Source organism: Sminthopsis crassicaudata, chromosome 1 (assembly GCF_048593235.1).
Source record: "Sminthopsis crassicaudata isolate SCR6 chromosome 1, ASM4859323v1, whole genome shotgun sequence".
NCBI lineage: Eukaryota > Metazoa > Chordata > Mammalia > Dasyuromorphia > Dasyuridae > Sminthopsis > Sminthopsis crassicaudata.
In genome coordinates, this window is record NC_133617.1 from 546,160,774 (window position 1) to 546,184,413 (window position 23,640).

At 31.6% G+C, this 23,640-nt stretch overlaps 1 protein-coding gene across 1 annotated transcript in view; it reads right to left on the reverse strand.

Moving 5' to 3' along the window:
• Positions 1-10,051: 10,051 nt before the first annotated feature.
• Positions 10,052-23,640, reverse strand: part of ALDH7A1 (aldehyde dehydrogenase 7 family member A1) — a 33,765-nt gene continuing 20,176 nt past the window's right edge. Inside the window, exons 10-18 of the mRNA XM_074281962.1 lie at positions 23,285-23,326; positions 19,464-19,558; positions 17,999-18,083; positions 15,114-15,220; positions 13,710-13,826; positions 13,226-13,323; positions 12,971-13,044; positions 10,995-11,070; positions 10,052-10,396 (exon numbers count right to left, since the gene is read on the reverse strand). Coding sequence (XP_074138063.1) covers positions 10,342-10,396; positions 10,995-11,070; positions 12,971-13,044; positions 13,226-13,323; positions 13,710-13,826; positions 15,114-15,220; positions 17,999-18,083; positions 19,464-19,558; positions 23,285-23,326 — 749 coding nt within the window. The 3' untranslated portion in view covers positions 10,052-10,341. The remainder of the gene's footprint in view (positions 10,397-10,994; positions 11,071-12,970; positions 13,045-13,225; positions 13,324-13,709; positions 13,827-15,113; positions 15,221-17,998; positions 18,084-19,463; positions 19,559-23,284; positions 23,327-23,640) is intronic.

The following is a 23,640-nucleotide window of genomic DNA, read 5'->3' on the forward strand; positions in this document are numbered from 1 at the left end:
CAGGAAATCGTCATATACTTCAACAATACTATATGATGATCAATTCTGATGGATGTGGCCATTTTCAACAAGGAGATGAACCAAATCAGTGCCAATAGAGCAGTAATGAACTGGACCAGCTACACCCAGCAAAAGAACTCTAGGAGATGACTATGAACCACTACATAGAATCCCAATCCCTCTAATTTTGTCCACCTGCATTTTGGATTTCCTTCATAGGCTAATTGTACACTCTTTCAAAATCCAATTCTTTTGTACAGCAAAACAACTGTTTGGACATGTATATATATATTGTATTTAATTTATACTCTAACATATTTAACATGTATTGGTCAACCTGCCATCTGGGGGGGAGGGGAAAAATTAGAACAAAAGGTTTGGCAATTATCAATGTTGTAAAATTACCCATGCATATATCTGGTAAATAAAAACTATTAAAATAATTAAAAAAAAAAAAAGAAGCTAAGAGAAATTTAAAACAAATAGCCAAAGGACTAGTAGCTATGGTGATTTAAGGATATGTCAAAATATTAATGTAAAAAAATGAATTAAATTAAAATACATGGAGCATCTGAATGAATGTAAATTACCACTTTCACAGATATTTTATCTCTTTTCCTCATGCATCATCCAAGATAACCAAATAGGGGATGAGCCTTGCTGGTGCAGAATCAACTGAAGAAACTCACAGAAATATTGATAAGAAATAGGGAAAACTAATTCTACCGGGAAAGGAATTGTTGAAAGGGAGTAGAGCACAAACTAACCTAAAATATGAATACTATCACTAGAAAACTAGAAAGACAGACTATTCTTCTATCAAAACTGTGGAGAATATGGCTACATACTGGTTTTATGCTCTCATAAACAGAATGTAGTTCTAGTGGCACAGAAGCTAAAGACCACAACAGATTTAGGAAAATGACATGAGACCAGGAAGGAGACTATCCCAATTCTCACAAGCAAAGATCATGATCCCATAAGAAATTTCAAAGGGGTGTTTTCCACTTGAATCCCACATGGAGATGATGGTCAGACTTGAAAATTTGGGTTATACTGTTGTATTAGATACCACAGATCCCACTAATTTATGACACATTTGAAGGAAAGTACCTTCAAACTTCTAGAAACATTTGTTTTTGCTTGTAGTACTAAAAGACAAAAATATATTATTATATATATATTATATGTTGTGTATAAAGAAATTGTAAGTATCAGCTCTGGTATGCCCAAACCTAATATGTGTGAAGTGAGTACCAGCTCTACTTTTCATCAAATTCAATTAACTGGAAAGATTTGCTGAATACCTGCATACTTTGGTATCCATGAGGCTTGTACAGAGGTGTAAAAGAGGATAAGTGACAGGAAATCATACAAGTATTGGTTCTTCACCTTTAAAAAAATCCTGAACTCAACAAATACCAAATAAAATTTCAATCTCCATATATATATAGTATAAAAGGAGAGAATTACACTTGAAATTTTGAGTTGTATACTTTAATCATATTATAAGACATGTACTATACATACTATACTATATGCATATTATGTATTAAAACTTTTCTTTTAAATATGTAACTTTCTTTTTAAAATAAGTTTGATGTATTGGTCAACCTGCCTTCTGGGGGAAGGGGTGGGGGGAAGGAGGGAAAAAGTTGGAACAAAAGGTTTTGCAATTGTCAATGGTGAAAAATTACCTATGCATAAAATTTTTGTAAAAATTAAATAGATTTTTTTAAAAAATAAAATAAGTTTGAATTAATATCTTTTTTAATATCATCAAAGTTACCTTCACTCTCCCAATCTCAGAGAGATATCTCATCTAACAAATAGTATCTTAAAAAGAAGACAGAGGAGAAGGGAAGGGGGGGAAGGCAGAAAGGAGGAGGAGGAGGATGAAAAAACAATACAATTTGTTAATGCACTTTAAAAATTCCAATAAATTATGCAATTTGTAATATAAATGTCCTTTCACTTGCATGAAGCGGTGGGTTGAGAATGTCTGCTCCTATCTCTTAATTTGAATTACGCTTGATCTTTATAATCTGCTACCTTAACTGTTGATATTTTTCTGTGCATGGTTGTTCTATTTACATTGTTGTGTAGTCATTGCATATATAATTTCCGCTTACATCTGTCTTCATTAGTTCATGTAGATTTTTCCATGCTTCTCTGTATTCATTACATTCTTAATTTCTTTCAGCCCAGTAATATCACAGCATTCATGTATCAGAATTTATTTTGTCTATTTCCAATCAATAGGCAACTACCTTGTTTCCAATTCTTTACTATCACAAAACATTCTGCTGTACATATATTGGTATCTGGGAGGGGGGGAACTTTCTTCTTATAGATAAGTTTCTTAGGTCATAAACCCAGGTGCATATGGATTACTTGTGCTGAATCTATGATAATAGAGCCTTCTAAACTTATTTTGGTCCAATCAGTCACAATTGCACATATTGTATCTTAACTCCAACAGTGATATTAGTCTTCTTTAAGAAAAAAAAAAAAAAGACAACAACCAAGCCTAGCAATATAAGAGCATTGAGGTCTTTTCTAGAGTTAAACTGTCAATGATTCAAAGGATATGGACTAAAGTAATTTTATTTTCATAATTCCGAATGCCTTTCTAAATTATTAGACCATTTCACAGTTCCACTAACAATGTATTACTGCATTTATCATCTCACAAAGCCTTGAACATTGATGACTGCCTTTTTTGTCATCTTTTGCAATATATGGAGTATGAGGTAAAAGCTTAGAGAAATTACATTTCTCTAAGCATTTTTTTCATATGATTATGAACACTTTAAAATTCTTTTGAGAACCATTTCTATCTTTTGTTCATTTATCTAATAGAAAGTGATTATTGGTCATATTTTTTCCTTTTTTCTCCCTCCCTCTCTACTCCAATACTACAGGAGGCCACCATTACACACACACACACACACAAACGTAAAACCATACTACATATGTACTTCTGTTCATCACTTTTTTTCTTTCTGCAGGTGTATAGCAGCTTCCTTCATAAATCCTTTGTAGTTGTTTTGATCCTATAATATTACATTTTTTCTTTGAACAATATTGCTAATACTATACAGAACATTCTTTTTTGTTCATTTCATCCTTCATTATTTCTCATAGGTATTTCCATATTTTTCTATAGCATAGTAATATTCCATCATAATCACATACTACAACGTGTTTAACTATACCCCAGTTGATGGGCATCCCCTCAATTTCTAGTTCTTTGCCAACAAAAAAAGTGCTATTATAAATGTTTTGGAACATAGAGATTTTTTTTCCTTTATCTCTAATCACCTTTGGAAATAGACCTAATAGTGTTATAACTCTTTGACCACTGGTTATAGCAAATGGAAAAATTATGAATACTATGGCTAAGTTCACTTAACCTTGATGGTATAAAAATATAGATGATGAAGGTGACACACATTGCCAGAACTGTTTGGGGGAGAGGGGGGATTTTGGAGAAACGTGTGAGGGGAAAAAAGTATTAAGCCGCCTACCAAATAAAAGGTCCATGGAACTATTGGGCTGACTTCACTGTTGTATGTCTGTAAAATCTGGATAGTATACTAGCACCATTCCAAGAAACTGAATCACTTCCATTGAATTGTTTTAGATTCTGAAAATCACCTGGCAGTATAATGTAAGAGCATTGAGGTCTTTTCTAGAGTTAAATTGTTAAGCATTGAAGATATACAATAAAGAGCACAACTCTAATAAGCTGGCCATTTTGTTCAAATGTTAAATGTATGTTTGCTTAAAAGACTATTTTATGGAGAATTCACAGAAGACAGAACCTCACCAGAGGTCAGAGAAAGCAATACAAAGACCCTCTTAAGGTCTCTCTGAAGAACTTTGAAATCAATTGTGTGACATGGGAGATACTGACAAAGGTCTACCCAGCATGACATGTCCACTTCAAAGAAGGCATTGTGCTCTAGGAGCAAACCATAATTGCAGTAGCTCAAAAGAAACACAAGACTTGCAATTTTAGGGAAATCTCCATTCTAAATGTTCATAGGGACTACTTATACAGGACCTGCAGCTTCATGTTATAAGTTTCTGACAGCATTGAGAAAGGCCTCTGCTTTAGCTCTATATACTATAAGTTTGTATGACTCATGCTGGGAAATTTGTTTGTACCGTAATTTACTTTTTTGGCAGAATCTCTTTTCTATATTCATGATGTTTCTGGATGACTTTTGCAAAGTTTTGTGGTTAGATAAATCCATTTATGGTGTCTTCATGAGGGGCAAGGGAGGAGAAAAGGTGAGGAGAGAAGACAGAGAGGGGAGAGAGAGACAAGCAAAGGGAAAGGTAGAGAGAATGAGAGGAAGAAAAAAATAAATGCAGAAATGGATATGGGAGAGAAAATTGAACCTATATGAACAAGGGAAAGAAAAGAGAGCTCAGGCCAAATCCATGTTAACGGTTTGAGAAGAGCATAGAAAAAGTCACTAAAATCCCTGAATGTCTATAGACATTGTGAAATTATTTCCTTGTTACAGCTTCCTTTCATTTGTAAAATTAGAAGGATAGACTATATGATCTCTATGGTCCTTTAAATTGAAGGCCTGTGATCTTTTGAGAGAGAGAAAAGTAATTAGAAAAACCAGAAGTAAATATGGTGGTGTCAAAAACAGTAGTCATATTAATAAAATAGAAAAAAAAAAATGAAGAAAACATGATTACTTTGGCAGAGTTCCCTTGTGATCTTAAAGTTAGTTTCAGGAAAGTAAGGAAGTAAGCAGAATTACACAATTAAAAGAAAATGTAGCCATTGAATGAAGGCAACTTTTACTAAGAAAATTATAGCAGCAAAGGAAAAACAGCCTTAGAAGAGGCTAAGGAAGGCTTTTTTTAATTAGGAAGATCTAATGTATACAAATGAAAAACCAGTTACAGAAATCAAAGATGCAAAACACAAAAAACAGGGACTAGTGGAACAATATTCTCAAAAGGGAATCAAGAAATGGGATCAAAAGTGCAGGCTGATGAATCCATCAGTTCTAAAGAGTAATAGAAATTTCTTCTGTGACTTAGAGGGAAGGATAGGAGACTAACACTATTTAGTTTTAAAGAATAAAGTTGACAAGGAGTTTGGTTTGTATAGCTTCAGTTCATACAGAAAGATCTCAGTCTTCTCAATTAGGTAGCTTAAGTCACTTGTATGTAACAGAATAGATTGGTGTTAAAAATAAAAGGTTAGGAAGTTGTTATATGAAAGGGTTAATGAATTGGTAAAAACCAAATAAAATTGTCTAGCAAAAAATCAGGTTCATCTAAGGTTATGTATAATCAATAGGTAAAAATTAACTTGATCTCCTGACTCTAGAAATATTCACATGTTCTAGAGTAGCAGTGGCAGAGATTGACCAGAGCTAGTGAAACATTAAAATGGTAGGCCATGGAGGAAAGGGAAGCATGAATATGGAAGACATACTAGTGAACAGGTCAAGGAACTGAAGTTTCAAAGTATATACATATATATATATATATACTTTGAAACCAGATATATAGATATATAGATATAGATATAGATATTTTTTTAAGAGAGATAGGACGACAAATTATGGCGAGTTTTAAATTTCCCTATCTTAGAGATGTCCTGATTCTGAGGCAGTAAGATCTTAAGTGTGGTTATGTTTCAATGTGTTATTGAAATGTGATGATTAAGAAACTGTGTGGCTAGTTTATCAGGGGAAATAACAACTTGAACATTATTAGCTTTATTACCATATTTAAATGACCATATTTCTAAACCTCAGTTGCCTCAGTGATAAAAAGATGATACTTGCACTATCTTCACTGAGTTGTTGTGAGGACTCTAAAGTACTATATTAATCATTGATTTCCACCTCTCAGAGCTTCAATGATACTTAATCTTATATAGCACAATTTAACTATTATAGGTAATGTTCAAACTTCTCTATGTACATAGTCTACATCATTTTCCTATGTAAATTCCAAGTTTTTCAAAAGACAATGGCACTATTTCTGATTTCTTTTATGGCTGATAATGCTAAGCACACGACCCCTAAATACCTACAGGTTGTTTTAGTATAGTTGTTCATACAAAAAGTTTTGTATATTTTAATTTAGCATACATTCCCCCAAATTTGAAAACAAAAGGCTCTAGATACATTGTTCATATAAAAGCTTTTCAATTTCTTTTATTCAAAGTTATGTATTTATCTTTTGTATTGATAGCTAGATCATGTAATGTATAAACTGGGCCTGGGGCCAGAAAGTCCTGATTTCAAATCCAGCTAACTCTATGATACTAGGGCACATCACACAATCTCTTCTTTCTTCTGTAAAATGGGGATAATACCACCTACCTTCCAGGGCTATTATATGAATGAAATGGAGATTATAAAGTGCTTAACAGTACCTTGCATATATATAGTAAGAGTTATAGAAATGTTAGTCATTGTTATTATATCTCAAATTTAGTTAAGAACACATTTATATAAAATTTGCTTTCCTCCTAGTTTTTTTTAAAGGTTTGATCTTTAATATAAAACATGTTACTAATGAAACTACCTATTTTTAATCAATAATAGTTTTGTTATTTATAATATAGTTTGTATTCCAAAAATACTCTTCTTCCTTTAATCCCACCTCTTTTCCTGGATATATATTTCCCTGGACATTCCAGGTGTTTTATTTCTCTAGATGAATTTTTTGTCAAATTCTGTAAAGAATTTCATTTGGTAGTTTTATTAGGGTAGTATTTAAGTTGCAAATCAACTTTAGTAGCATTGCCACTTTTATAATATTGGCATGGCTCCAATACAGATACTATTTATTTAAGAAGCATTCTGTCATTGAATCTGCTCAAGTATTTTGTCTGCTTTGGTAGACAGAATCCCCCACATTCTATGTAATTTTGTAATTATTTGGAATGGGATTTCCTTATTATTACTTCATGGATTTTTTTTTAACTGATATTCTTTTTTTTTTAAGGCTTCACTTTGTAGGCTACAACTTTCCTGAAGATATTGTTTCAATTGTGTCTTTGATGATTCCCTAGGATTTTCTAAGTAATCGGCAAATAGGAATAAGACAGTTTTAAAAAATGAATTAAAAAAACCCTCTGTATCAAATTTCTCAAATAAGATTTTGGTATCTGAAATAGATAAATAATAGATATAACCGAATGTCTCCCCACTATACAAACAAAAGATATAAACAAACAGTTCTAAGAACTGCAATCTGTTAATAGCCATATAAAACAATAGTTCAAATCACTAAGAAGAGAATAATAATCCAAATCACTAATAATAGTTAAAGAATTGCAAGATAATCCTGAGGTTTCACCTTACACCCAGCAAATTACCAAAGATATCAAAATACTGATAGCATCACTTTTTCTAATAGCAAAATACTAGAAGCAAAGTGAATGCCTATCTAAAGGGGAATAGCTAAATAAAATATATTATATGAATATAATGGAATATTATTGTGCTATAAGAAATTATGAACATGGAAAGATCTATAAGAACTGATGAAGAGTAAAGCAAGTAGAGCCAAGGAAACAACTGGCACAATGATACAACAATGTATGACCAAAAAAAAAAAAAAAAAAAATCAAAAGTGAATGTTGCCGAACTACAAAGAAAAGCATAGCTCCAATAAAGAAATATATAAAGCCATCCCCATTCCTCTTCTTTGCAAAGGTGGGAGGTCTTCAAGTATAATATACTAAACATATTTTCAGGGTTTTTTATGTTTTAATAAGTTTTATCAATTTCTTTTCTTTTTTGTCTTTAAAATATTATTTGTTATATAAGATGGTTCTCTGGAAAGGGAGATAAGGGATATGGGGAAATTTTTGATGATAGCATTTCAATAAAAATATTTTAAAAGCAAATGATCAATTTTTTTTCATATTAAGAATACTTTATTTCTTCACACCTACAGAAATGCTCTACCTCCAAATCTGATTTAATATAACCAATTACTCCAATGTCAAAGGGAAGAGGACATAATTTAATTATTTGTTACTGCTAGGAAATTCACTTTAGAAAGAAAGCATTCTAAGTTTCGCTATATGAAATTATTTTAGTGTCCCAAATTGGAACTTTATTCTCCTCTTAGAAAAAACCTGAAATTAGGACTATACAAAAAAGGCCACAGCAATTCAAATCATACAGCATTTTAAAAACATTAATAAGTAAAATGTAAAAAGAACAATTAAAAATATAAACTTCAGTACAGATAACATCTGTATTTCGGCACAACAATTTGAAAAACTACTGTAAAGTATGCAACAAAATATGAGAGGGCAAACTTTAAAAAAGAATCGTACATAATGATTTAGAAAAAAACCATCCAAATGCTGCTTATCTTCTTATAGGAAACATTCTTAAATCCAACTTGATCAAGGTTATTTGATTAAATGACCTGGAAATGAGCATGCCTGACTGAAATAAAACAAATTAATATTATCATGATATATTTACAGCCTTTCACATAACTACTATTAGTGTTTTACAGTTATTTCTTAAAAATCAATACTGGATTTCTTAATCATATTGAATCTCAATTAGATACAGTTACAAAAATAGAAAAACCTGATGATAAAAATAGATTTTTGTTTATAAAAACCATACAAGTTTTATTACAATGATCCTCATATCAAGATTGTAAACTTGGGATGTGAACAATTTCAGATGAAGAAATTAAAGGCATTTCTAGTCATAGGAAAAAAAACACTCTAAATCAATATTGATTAGAAAAATGCAAATTAAGAGAACTCTGAAATACCTCTACCCACCTCTCAGATTGGCTAATATGACAGGAAAAGATAATAAGTTTTGGAGGGGATGTGGGAAAACTGGGACATTAATACATAGTTAGTGGAGTTGTAAACTGATCCAACTATTTCAGGAAGCAATTGGGAACTGTGCCCAAATGGCTATCAAATTGTGCATACCCTTTGATCTAGCAGTGTCTGTAATGGACCTATATGCCAAAAACATTATAAAAAAGGGAAAAAGATCTACATGTGCAAAAATGTTTTTAGCAGGCTTTTGATGGTAGCAAGGAACTGAAAACTGAGTGATTTGTCCATCCGTTGGGAAATGGCTGAATAAGTTATGGTACATGAATGTTATGAAATATTATTGTTCTGTAAGAAGCAATCAGCAGGATAATTTTAGAAAGACCTAGAGTACCTTACATGAGCTGATGCTAGAAGAAAGCAAATCTATGTAATGATCAATTCTTGATACAGTGGCTCTTTTCAACAGAGATGATTCAAGCTAATTCCAACAGATTTGTGATTAAGAGAGCCATGTGTAACCTGAAAGAGGCCCATGGGAACTGAATGTGGATCACAATATAGATTTTCACCTTTTTGTTGTTTCTTGTTTGCTTTTTATTTTGTTCTCATTTTTTCTTTTTTGATATGATTTTTCTTGTGCAGCATGATAAATGTGGAAATGTTTAGAAGAAATGCACATGTTTAACCTATATTGGATTACTTGCTGTCTAGGAGAGGGGGTTGGAAGGAAGAGAGGGAGAAAATTTTGGAACACAAGGTTTTGCAGGGTGAATGTTGAAAACTATCTCTGCAGGTATTTTAAAAATAAAAAAATATTTTTAAAAAAATTTAAATGATTGTGAACTTGAAGGGGAAGAACTATATAGGGCCTATATTATAGTAATCTACTAATCCACAGAGCCACATGACTTCAAGACTAAATTGATGATCATCATAGTGATAAGCATGAGAATATTCTACATATCTCTACATCTACATGCAGTAATATTTATTTCATATTGTCAATAGTGTCCATTACAATACTTCTAAAAACCTAAGCCACTGTGGCTTAACACTGGTTAAATCTAGGAAACTTATTTGTCACTGTCAATTTCTTGTTTAGAAGATCTTCTGATTAAAATGGTAAGTTTTTATTTGAAATGACAGGAGTGACTATAGAAATAGATTAAAATACCTGTTTATCTAAGGCCCCTATTACTAGAAGTGAAGTTACCATTTCCCACTGTTCTGTAAATATTGTTCAAGTTTATTAATACTTATTTTCTTTTCAAAGAGTGGTAGATAGACTTTCATTGTTCTTAAGCAAATGAATGTGCTGATTTCAAATCCAAGATCTGCCTTTTAAAAAGAAACAGGAATGATGAACAATTACAATCCATCTTTCACTAAAAAATGTTTTCATGTGTTGTTTTTTTTTTTTTGCAACTTTATTTTCCACTTTCAATTGACAAAAAGAGGCCCATGATTTTTTAATCATCTTAAAGAAGCAAGTGTGGGGGTCATATAAACCCTAAACACTGTTACTGAAACTTGATTCCTTGTGCCAAAGGAAGGTCTTTACTGTAGTTGATGGTGCTGGGGGAGGAAAAAAAGGAAAAAATATTTTAGAAAAATAGTTTTAAAATTTACAAAACTGACTTAATAGAAATATAACATCTCTGCACAATCAGATTTCTCTTGGAAAGAATTTTACCAGACAAAGATTCCAAGATGAAGGGGAAGGAAGGTAAGTTAAGATTGAGAGGCTAATGGAAGAATGTGAGACAACAGGGGAAAGAGCATATAGTATGAAGGGATTGCTAATCAGAAATGAGCCATAAAATTCAGCAACAATCTCCTTAAAGAGCCATTTATGTACTCTGGACAAAGAAGACTACTCTATGAGTCATGAATGCTATTTTCTCCAGGCTAGTAAACTCTCAAATTGCTTCAGAAGACAGACACTTGCTGTGCTCCTACCTCATCATTATAGGCAAAAGAAGAGTCACAAAACAAGACACTCATGGAAATAGCTGCTTCTGAGCTTGGAGAAAATATGGGAAAAAAAAGGGAGCTACAGAGATGTTTGTTTATCATATTCAAAGTGACATACTATAAAAGTGAGGGAAGAACTGGAAAGTAAACCCCCAAATAATCTACTTTCAGTGCTTTCCTACCTTGGTCATATACTTACCAAGTAGATCGTCTCATATATTGCTTCCATGAATCACTTCCTGATTCTCTGCCACCACCAGTATGCTTCTCACCTCCTAAAATACCAGAACAATTTTACAATTTAGACATTTTTAAAAAATATAAAGTAGATTTTACTTGCCAGGGTACAATAGCATCTAAAGCTAAAACGATACCTGTCACCATCTCCTATTTCCCCCAATATAATGGATGTACCTTCCTCCTCTCTACCCTACATGTACCTTACTTCCACCCCATTCATCTTGAACAGACATCTAAATGTGCAAAACAGTTTTTAGTGCTGTAGTTCAGGAACCAAAGGTAAAGAGAAAACAATGAAATACACAAGCAAATTCATATTTTTAGAAAAGACAAAACATGTTATAATAGCAGTATGAGGAGATGATTTCTGAATAATACAATCAGGGAAGACTGATAGTAATGAAATCCTTACTACACTTCAAAGCTCAGTTTAGTAACTAAAAATGTAGGGAATAGCATTCTAGGTGGTGTAATAGTATGAGAAAAGGCACAAGGACCAAAAAGCAAAGGACATGTTTAGGGAACAGTAAGTCATCTAAGTTGACTGGAAGACAAGATACACAAAGAAGTTTACTGTGATATATGCCTAATAGGGCAGATTTAGGGAATCAAAATGTAGAAGATCTTGAATAGCAGGCTAAGAAGTTAGAAATTATTCTGTAAGTAATTGGAAAAATACTAAAAGTTTAAAAATAAGGAAGTGACATAATTAAAGTCATGCATTAAGATTAACATGGTACTACTGAGAAGATTAGTGGGAGGGAACCTGGTTTAGGTTGTTGCTGAAAAAGTCCAGGTAAAAGGTAATAAAGGACTTGAAGGAGAGAAAATTTCTCCTTTGACTCTGTGGGATAGTATATTTGTTACAAGATTTTTTTTCTCTTTCCCAGTGTGGGTAGTGGAGGGAGTGACACTTCACCCCAAAATAAAACAAAAAGAGAATTGTTAAAGCATTCTTTTTAAAAATACAGAGAAGAGAAGAAAGCCTAGAGAGAACAGACAAACAGAACAATTTTGAAAGATAAAGGTTGAACTTATATACTTAAAAAGAAAAGTAAGCTATACATAATAGAAATATGCAGTTTCATTTAGAATCCTTTTCCTAATATACGATATATATGTAAATATCCATTTTATTTGATGTTTATTAAATTTATAATAAAAAGGAAAAAAACAGGATTTGGTACATGATCAGATGGGAATGAAGGATAGAGGGTAATTTAAAAATGGTGAAGTAGAAGGAAAAATAAGATTACTCCAAGATTTGAACCTACGTGATTAGGATAATGGCAAAGGGCACTCAAGAAGAGTTGATATGTAAGAATTTATAAGGCAAAGGGGATGGAGCAGTAATGGTGGTAGAGATTGATCTCTGATGAAGCCAGAGATGACTAGAGAGGCCTGAGAATCATCAGCATAAGAGTAAACTAGGTGAAACAATTAGAGTTAATAAAGTTACCAAGAAGACAGTGGAGAAAACAAGTAGTGAGGGTTAAGAGCAAAACCTTAAGGGAATTGGAAAATATTCAGTTAAAAAAAACCAAGAAGAAGCATCAGAGAAACAAAAATAATTAGGATTCATTAAAGCATAAGCAAAAATAAGAAAGTTTTAAGAACAGAAAGGTCAAGAATTATGACTGAAAAAATTTGGTTGATGACTTCTGACAAGGGACATTAGCAAAATAAAGGCAAAAAACAGGTAAGAAATAAAATAATTAAGAGGGTAATGGAAAAAGTAGAAAATAAAGCTCAAATACCTTTTCAAATAGTTTGCAAAAGTATATTCCTTAACTTAATCTAATAGTATACATTTGCAATATTCCCACCCATACCCCACCTACAATGAAGATAGGAATCTAAAAGTTTTAATTAAATATTTCTAAAATTCAATAATTCTTTCCCCTTCCTATCTCACATAGAATGCCAGAAACATACCAAAGGCACCTCCAATCTCAGCACCACTTGTTGGAATATTGACGTTTACAATGCCACAATCTGATCCTTTAGGCCTATATCAAACATAAGGATAAATAGATATTACTATGGGGAACATGGCACCTTAAAAATTTATTTTTTCTAAATAAGACAATTTGTGCTGAAAATTTTTAACTATGTCTGTCTTTAAAAACTGTTAAGTAACTATGTGTTTTTCAATCTAAATCTATATTATCTGTACAGGTAATGATATACCCAAGCCATCGAAAGATTCTTCCCAAGTCCTTTGTGAAGATACTACTTGAAAGACCCTGTTTTACTTCATTATTCCATGTATAGACCTCATCTTCATTCTGTAAATACAAAGAATGAAAACTATTAGATAACATATTCAATACTGACAGGTCATTCTAAATTTGAATATAAATTCATCATCTTAAATCAAACATATTTTATAAAATTTGGCTAATTGTATACAAACTCAAGAGTGTGAAGAAGAATAATTCCCATTCATATATATTCATCTTATCCCTTAAGTTCACCATCTCATTATATTTCATTATTAAACTTCAAGTTTTAATAAATCAGAATGACCTTTTAAAATCCACTAATCATTTACTTTAATATCATTTTATACATTTATTATGTCTTTTCTTCTCCTTCCCTAATTTATTCATTGGAAAATTAGACTTTTACATTTATGTGAAACACAGAAAGTAAAAGCACTATCAGTTTTCACCTTGAATTTTAAGACATAAAGGATAGGAGCAAATGTTTCTCTGTGCACAACGGATGCACCATGATCAAGATGAGTCACAATCGTTGGCTCTACATAATTTCCAGGACGATCTATAGTCTTTAAGGAGAGGAAAACAAAAAGGAAAGAAAATTGCATTTTATGTTTCCAAGTATATATTGTCTCTAAAGAGGAGAAAAAACAAACATTCAGTAAGAAAAAAAGTATGATTCCAAAATAAATTTATTACAAGTGAAAATTAAAAATATTATAACACCGGGGGAGCTAGGTGGTGCAGTGGATAGAGCACCATCCCAGAAGTCAGGGGGACCGGAGTTCAAATCTGATCTCAGAGACTTAACAGTTCTTAGCTGTGTGACCCTGGGCAAGTCACTTAACCCCAATTGCCTCAGCAAAAAAATATATATATATATTATAACACCTTTTGCTGTTTTAAGTTGGATTCATTAGAGCTAGTTTTTCTTCTTTAAACAGTCTGAAAAGAAGCTCAATCTTTTATGACTTTCAGAATCCAAATTAATCAACAGAATATTAATTTGAGTATCACCCTTTGGATGTTGCAGAAAAAAGAAAATGGTTAAGTTTTCATGTGTCAAAAATATCAGACAGATATTCTTACATTAGATAAAAGACTACACTGACATTAAAGTTCCCTTCTAATATTATGACTATGATTGTAGGTATGTTATAAAGTTCATACAAAACATGGTAATCAGTTAAGTTGACATCATAATTGAAAAAGATAATTATGAGTATTATACTACAGCTTCCTTCCTCTATCCTTACTCCTTACCCTTGCTCTATCAGGGAGAATATGGGGAAAAAAAAAAAAAGACGAGGGGGAAGCAAAGAGACAAAAAAAGACAGAGGGAGGGAGGGGGAATGGGAGGAAGAAAGACAGGGAGCAATGGAGGGAGGAAGAGAGAGACAGAAAGATGGGGAGCAAGTAAGAGAAACAAAGAAAAAAAAGAGAGAGATGGAGGGAGATAGAGGAGAAGGAGAGGAGGGGAGAAAGAGAGAAAGATATAGATTAGAAAGAAATAAGAAGAACCAGGAAATAAGATATAGGTGGAAAAAACAAAGAAAAGGATGTGACAATTGCTAAGCTATTATATGCTGCACTCCATGCCTTTAATTAATTAAAGTATACTAAACAATTCCATGATTCTGTGAAATAAAATTAGACAAAAACATGCTTTTTAAAGCAGGTGTTCTTCTTAAAATACTAGTGGAATGGGAAGAAGGATGAGAAGGAATGTAAGGTCTATTTTGGAAATAAGAGATCAAGAAAGTAAATTCTATCTTATTCACCACTGGTCCTGAGTTCCTCAAGGGAGGTAATTTCAAATACACAACACTATGGATTATAGAAATTGTAATCTTTACCTTCCCACCATAGACCACTGTGCCACCTTGCTTTTTGGCATCTTCCACTGCAGCAAGGAACATATTTACTGCCTGTTTGGTGTGAAGAGGCCCATAGAGGACATTAGCTACAAAGAGAAAAGAAATTCTCAATTATTTTTCCCTCAAAGACATCAATTCATGACCAAATATAGTTTATTTATGTCTCAGACTTAATTCCATTGTCAATTACTCCCTTGTTTTCATCCTCAGAATAGCCTGATATCTACCTAGTATATTAAATTAAGACTACTCAAACCTCCGCAAAGTAGTTATAACAGCTAATCTAAGGTGGCAGAGCAACTCACCAACTAATTTCCCTTTCTTTTACCAATTAACTATTTGAACTGACATTGTCTTAATATTTTACTACCAAGAATCAACCAAGAATTAGAAGAAAGATTCTGAAATGGAATAATAGGAAAGTCAATGGACTATAAAAATGAGATGATATAGAGTAAAGGATACCAGATTAGAAGTCATGAAACCTAGCATCTATTCTCAACACTGGCTCTAAAACTACTTATGTAATCATGAACAAATCAATTGAATCTCAATTTCCTCATCTGTAAAATAAGGTAATTTTAGAACTAGAATTTTAAAATGTCATCTAGGGAATCACTTCATAAACATACATTTAAAAAAAAAAACAAACCTCTAGAATCATCAAATTAATTATTACTAAAATAGTTTTGTCTACAAAAGTATACCCAAAATACTGTTTATTGACCTTTAGTCAAAGATATACTAGTAAATGTTTAACAAAAAGCTCTGTAAAAATGCATGACACATTTATAAGTTTAATTTGTATTATTAACATTTTTTCAACATTTTCTAAGTGTCTCTAGATACTAGTCAACAAAACGATAAATCAAACCATGATATAGAAGTATGCTTACTTCCAAAGTGTAAATGCTCACAACAATTGACTTTCTCAAGCTACTATGATATGGCTGTCAAATTCAAACATCATTTAAGAAAAAATTTCCAAAAGTGATATGGACTATCTTAAGAATTAGTAGTGGGTGTCCCTTCACTATAGGTCTTAGGGCTGAAAGAAGAATTTTGTTTAAATGTAAGTTTGCCTACCCTAAATGAGACAATGACAGCTCTTCTCATTCTGAGAGTCTGATTTTTGTGAAATAAAACAAGGAGTTTCAATACTTAAATTAAGTCCACTTAAAAGATCCAAAGGAACCTGTGTCGGGAAAAAAATTTTTCTTTTGAAAATATTTAAGACATGGAATGTATTAGATATCAGACTTATAGATACATGAAGAATTGTACATGAATAAGTGTAAGGATATTAGATGTAAAATGAATAATTTTGATTACATTAAAAAGGTCTTCTACAATATAAACAATGCATCAAAAATTAGAATGAAAGCAGAAAATTGAGAAAAAAAATTTATAGTTTCTCAAATAAAGGTCTCATATTTCAAATATATACAAAACTCTGTCAAATTTATAATAATATGAGTGATTACCAAATTAATAAAGTCAAAGGATGTGAAAAGGTAGTTTTCCAATGAAGAAATCAAAGGGGAAAATGACAAATATTGGAGGAGATGGAAAATTGGGACAGTAATACACTGTTGGTGGAATTGTAACTGATTCAAGCACTTCAAAAGCAATCTGGAATTATGCCCAAAGAGTTTAACTGCCTATATCCTTTGACCCAGCAAAACCACTATAAAAAGTCATCAGGGAAAAAGGAAAAGAACCTATCTATATGTTCTAAAATATTTATAGCAGTTCTTTTGTAGTGGTAAAAAGCTAGAAATTGAGGGGATACCTACCAAATGGGGAACAGCTAAACAGGTTGTGGTATATGACCAAAGAGTTTAACTGCCTATATCCTTTGACCCAGCAAAACCACTATAAAAAGTCATCAGGGAAAAAGGAAAAGAACCTATATGTTCTAAAATATTTATAGCAGTTCTTTTGTAGTGGTAAAAAGCTAGAAATTAAGGGGATACCTACCAAATGGGGAACAGCTAAACAGGTTGTGGTATATGATTGTGATGAACTATTACTATTCCTTAACAAATGATGAACAGGTTGATTTTAGAAAGACTTGTCTGAAATAATGAATGACATGAGCAGACTCAAGAGAACATCGTATACATGAAGCAATATTATTTGAAGAATGTCTGTGAACAACTAAGTTATTCTGAATATTTTAAATATTCAAATCATCTTCAAAAGACCTATGAAGGAAGATGATATCCACCTCCAAAGATAAAGGGAAGTATGCATGGTATGATTTACACAGACCCCATATTCAAATAATAGCCTTTTCTGGGATGGGCTAGAGAGAGACAATTCAGAACTTAAAATGTAACAAAAACATTAAATTTTTAAAAAGTGAATTCTATTAAACATTCAAAGAATAATTACTTCCAACACTACATAAACTGTTTCCAATAATAAGAAAAGGGAGCACCTTTTCAAAGTCTTCCTATGACACAAATATGATTCTGATACTTCATCCAACGGGCGACAAATCAGGAGGGAAATTACAGAACAATTTCACTAATAAATTGCAATGAAAAAATGTTCAATAATATATTAGTAAGTAGTCTACAACATGTTAGAAGGATAATACAGTAGGACCAGTTTGGATATATAGCAAGAATATAGAGTTGAACCAACAACTATGGTTTATTTAATAAAACATATTAATAATATAAATAACAAAAGGGATATAGGTATTTCAATAGATAGTGAAAAGGCTTTTGAAAAAATACAACAAGCATTTCTATTAAAAACTCTTAGAAACCATAGAAATAATTCAACCTCTCTTTAATGTAGGCAATACCATTTCTCTAGATTCAAGAACAAAATAGGAAAAAGAAAATACTTACAGTCCCATGGATTTCCAATACGAATTTGTGCATATGCCTTCTTAAGTTTGTCTACCACTTCATCATGGATGCTTTCATGCAAAAACTAAAAAGAAATATATTTAGTTTTTAAAAATTGGAAGACTTTTTAGCGTTTTGAAATTTTTAATGTTCTCTATTTTAAAAAGACTATCATTCAAAATTTCCAAAAAATATGAACAGAAATAAAAAAGAAATATATTTCACAATAAGTTTACTTTTTATTTTTTACAAATTGCATTCTATCTCTGCAAATTTTAATATTATTCTTTCTTAGTGTTATGATGAGGTTTTTTTGACCTTTTAAATAACACTATCATTCAATATCACCCTTCACTTAAATCATAATTTATTCTATGTAAAAGCCTGCAAAAATTCAAAGTCCAAGAAACCACTCTGACAAGCATCAAAAATCCACCAGAATAGTAGATAGATAAAACAGTTAAATTTTGTACCTAATTAAAATTTTCTCAACAGTATTAAAGATATTATCATAAATATAACTTGAGTAAAATCTTATAGCAGAACTAACAAAATCTAGTTATTGTAGAATTGCCCAGAAATGAGGCTGAATTTCCCAAATTTCACATAATGAAATTAAATTGTGTTCACTACAGTAGTCAGGTCAGTTAACTTCTTTGAATCTGTTTCCTATTTAGATAATCTATAAATCTGTCTCCAGCTCTGTGCAAAAAAAAAAAAAAATCTCTATTTGAATGAATAAATGAATAAAAACATTTATAAAGTGTTTACTACATGCAATGCATTGAATATACAAACAAGAAGAGAACAGTCTCTTTTCTTAAGGAAGTCAAATCCTAATAGGAAAAGCAGTGCATAAAAGGTTTCAGTTACAAATCAGATGGAAAAACCTAATGGTCCTTAGGTACAATGGCAAAGTAGATATTAATACTTTTTTTTTAATTGTCAATTCTACTGACAAAATCAAATCCAATTATAATACTGAGCCATTTACAGTGCCAAGGATTTTGGTGATAAGAACTTCCTTTTCTTAGACTTCGGCAGCTGGGACCTGTAGAAGCAGTTGTCAGATTACATTTCCACATTTGATCCAAATTTTATATATATATATATATATATATGTACAGAGAAATCATAAAGTGAACTGAAAGGCCACAAAGCAGGCCCTAACATATTTTTAAATTTCAAAATATCTTTTTTTAATAGAAAGAAATAAAAGTTACTTAAAAGGAGCCTAATACTACCCACATTTCAGTTCACAATATAATTATTTTCATTTATGCTAGGTTGTTTAGGGACATTCTTCAATCGTTTTATATTTCGGTTCACAATATAATAATTTTCATTTATTGAAATCATTTTGTATACTGTCATTCTAACATCTTACATATAGTAAACTGATCTTGAATTTGGAATAAAAAAGCGGGGGGACAAAGTTGGCTTAGGGTTAGACAGATATACTCACCAGTCTTCTAGCAGTTGTACATCTTTGGCCTGCTGTTCCCACAGCCGCAAAAAGAGCCGAAGGAATAACTAAATTGAGGTCTGCATCTTCAAAAGCTTGGAAGAAAAGGATGCCAGAAAGAGGCCAAAACAAACAATAAAACACAATTCATTTTCCAAACTATTAACAAGAATATACAAAAGGCAGCTAGATGACCCAGGAGATAGAGAGCTGGGCCTAGTATAAGCAAGACTGAGTTCAAATCCAGCTTTAGCCATATGATTCTACACAAGTCAAATAACCTCTATTTATCTTAATCCACTGAAGAAATAGCAAACCACTCCAGGATCTTTGCCAAGAAAACCTCTTAAATACTATGGTCAGTGACCCCACAAAATGTTGGGTATGATAAAACAATAGAATAACTAGAATAAAATAGTGAGCACTTAGCAACTATATGCAGAGTACATAAAAGCTGCCCATAGTCTTGTTAAAACAGGAATGTTTTAACAATACTATATGATGATCAATTCTGATAGATGTGGCCATTTTCAACAAGGAAATGAACCTGAAATCAGCTCTAATAGAGCAGTAATGAACTGAACCAGCTACACCCAGCAAAAGAACTCTAGGAGATGACTATGAACCACTACATAGAATTCCCAATCCCTCTAATTTTGTCTACCTGCATTTTGGATTTCCTTCACAGGCTAATTGTACACTATTTCAATGTCCGATTCTTTTTGTACAGCAAAACAACTGTTTGTACATGTATACATATATTGTATTTAATTTATACTTTAACATATTTAACATGTATTGTCAACCTGACATCTGGGGGGGAGGAGAAGGAAGGGAAAAATTAGAACAAAAGGTTTGGCAATTGTCAATGTTGTAAAATTACCCATGCATATATCTGGTAAATAAAAATTATTAAAAAAAAAAAAAAAAAAAAAAAAGCAATGTTTTTTATTTTAAAATACAAATATTCTCCTTCCTTAGGAAAAAAAAAAGAGATGAGTTTATTAATTTTTTTAAATCAGAGAAAAATATCTTCCATGAAAGAAAGGTTCTACTTAAAAGCATGGAATAGCAATCACAATGATAAACAAACCTTATGTCACAGAGGTGTAGGGATGATTGATCCCACATTAGCCTAAATAAGGTGGTCATTCCTCTTTTGATCTGCTATCGACAATTTCCTTATTAATTCTCTATCCAGGTTCTCAGATACTTAAGGTCATAACGTTCTGTTATTTCTTAAGGTAACACAGTTCTGCTATTTCTTCATAAGCTGATAAAATTTTTACAATCACTAATTGATTAACTTTTGAAACTTCACCTTGGAAAAAGTTCCTTTACTGTAAGTTTTTACTCGCTTTCCATATTAACCTTTGTGGCATTAATGTGCATAATTTGTTAACAATGAAACAAAAATAAATTTAGTTATTTTAACAATGCCATAGAGGCTGTGAAAATGTCCAAAGAACAAAAATCATATGGTCATCTTAATATATACAGAAAAAGCAGTTGACAAAATCCAACACCCATTTCTATTAAAAACACTAGAGAGTATAGAAATAAATGGTGTATTCCTTAAAATGATCAGTAGCATCTAGGTAAAGCCATCAGCAAACATCATATGTAATGGTGACAAACTAGAATCATTTCCAAGAAGACCAGAAGTGAAACAAGATTGCCTACTATCATCATTACTACTCAATATTGTATTAGAAATATTAGCTTTGGCAATAAGAGAAGAAAAAGAAATTAAAGGAATTAGAGTAGATAATGATATGATGGTAGACTTAGAGAACTCCAGAGATTCTACTAAAAAACTACTAGAAACAATTCACAACTTCAGCAAAGTTGCAGGATACCAAATAAATCCACAGAAATCATCAGCATTTTTATGTTACTAATAAAGTCCAGCAGCAAGAGATACAAAAAAAATTCCATTAGATAATATAAAACATTTGGGAGTCTACCTGCTACAGCAAAGTCAGAAACTATATGAACACAATTACAAAACATGCTCTACACAAATAAAGTCAGATCTAATCAATTGGAAAAATATCAAATGCTCTTGGGTAGACCAAGCTAATATAATAAAAATGACAATGCTACCTAATCTACTTATTCAAAGACATGCCAATCAAACTGTAAAATAATTTTTATAGATCTAGAAAAAATAATAACAAAGAAAATGTTCAAAGAATACACCTAATAATCAACTTCTCCACAGAAACTGGAACCATTGTCCAATCATGCAGAAAAAGTCAAAATCTCTGAAGAATTCTCTTCAGGATAAGAGCGAACATCTTTGAGAGAACATAATTTAATTCACTCTCAAAATAAAGAAATTCTCCTAGTCCTTTCTCTCTCTAGGCAGTCTTTGTAACTTTCCCAAGATATCATTTATTTTCTAACTCATCAAGATCTTATTCTTTTTCCCAAAAAGACATAGCAAGAATACCAAAGTATTTTTGTAGGAGACTACAAAAGCTGGCCTTACACCTACATGCTACTCTTTTAGTCTTCTTTATAAATAAACAGAAATACACACATTAACTCCAGTGATAGATGGATTCTTACTAAAGCTGCTCTCCACTTTCACCATAACCCTTGATCTCTATTACATCCATCTATCCCTAAATGTTCTCTCTACTCAACTGGACTTCATTGGACTTCTCTAGATTTAAAGAAACTAAGAATCACAAAATTGAAAATGACTTCAATCAAACAACATTTATTAACTGCCTATTCTGTGCCAGGTATTATGCTAGACTTGGGAACCACCTAAAATATCCACCATTCAAAACAGCATCTGTGGTAAGCCGTCAATAAGTCTTTATTTGAACTATTAGGAAGTTTTTCCTCACATAAAGATGAAGTCTGAGGAAATTTTTGAAAGACTTTAAAACCCTGACCAAAGTAATGATCAATCTATGATTCCAAGAGAATTTATGATGAAACATGCTACACAGATGCTACCCATTATTTAACAGAAAAGTGAAAGACTCAAAAGTACAAATTGAAACTACTTTTTGGACAAGGCCAATGTGGGAATTTGTTTTGTTTTACTCTATATATTTGTAATTAGTGTTTGTTTCTCTTTCTTTTCTGATGGAGCAGGTAGAAGGGAAGAGAAGAAAGAGAAAATGGATTTTCATTTATTAAAAAAAAAAAAACATCAAATTTAATTAAAAAGAAAAAAATGAGTCTTCCTTCCTATAACTTTTATTCATCAATCCTAATTCTGTCCACCAGCAATAAGATCTCTCTCTTTCTCAAACAGGATGAGGACAAGTTAATATTAGAAACAAATTAATGTGTTCAAACCTAAAGCAATAAATAGGTTACACAAGAGATAAGTCTTGAGCTCTTTAGCTAAAAAGAAAGGAAAGTACACTTTTTTTTTTTAGTAGCAAAAAAAATTAAGAAAAATGAGTGCTCATCATTTGAAAATCAACTGAACAAATTGAAATATATGCATGCAATAGCAACTTATCACTGTAAGGAATAATGAAGTAAAACTGAGAAAAACTTGAGAAAATTTAATTAATAGTTTAATTTATTCCTCCCAATTTTTCCTTGCTTTTAATATATGTCTGTATGTGTATATATGTATACATACATATGTGTATTTGTATGTATGTATATGTGTATTCTTTTATGGTTGGCAAAAAGGCTTAAAGATATGAACCCACACACACACACACACACACAGGATCATTTCGTAATTAGAGTATATAACTTCTGTAACTTCCTATTAATCTATAAGATTAACTTAGTAATAATTAGCTAATTTGAATGAACAAGAAAAGTGCAATGATCCTTACCAATAATAGCATTGTTTCCTCCAAGCTCTAACAAACTTCTCCCTTAAAAAAAAAAAAAAAAAAAAAAAAAAAAAAAGTTAAAACCAGTTTTTGTTTTTTAGTGACCCAAGGATACTCTTCCCAACAAATTCATTATCCCCCAAATTAATACAATTCCCTATTTACCTTGTATTCTTCTATTCACATATTTAATCTAACTTACTTAAATTAATCAAAGCTAAATTTTTCTTTATTAAAATACTTTTGATATACCTGTATTATTTTAGAAAAACAGACCAAACTTTCCTTCCTCCTTCCCTCCACAACCCACAAAGAAAAACAGGAAACAGAGTACATGATATAGTCATTTCTCCACC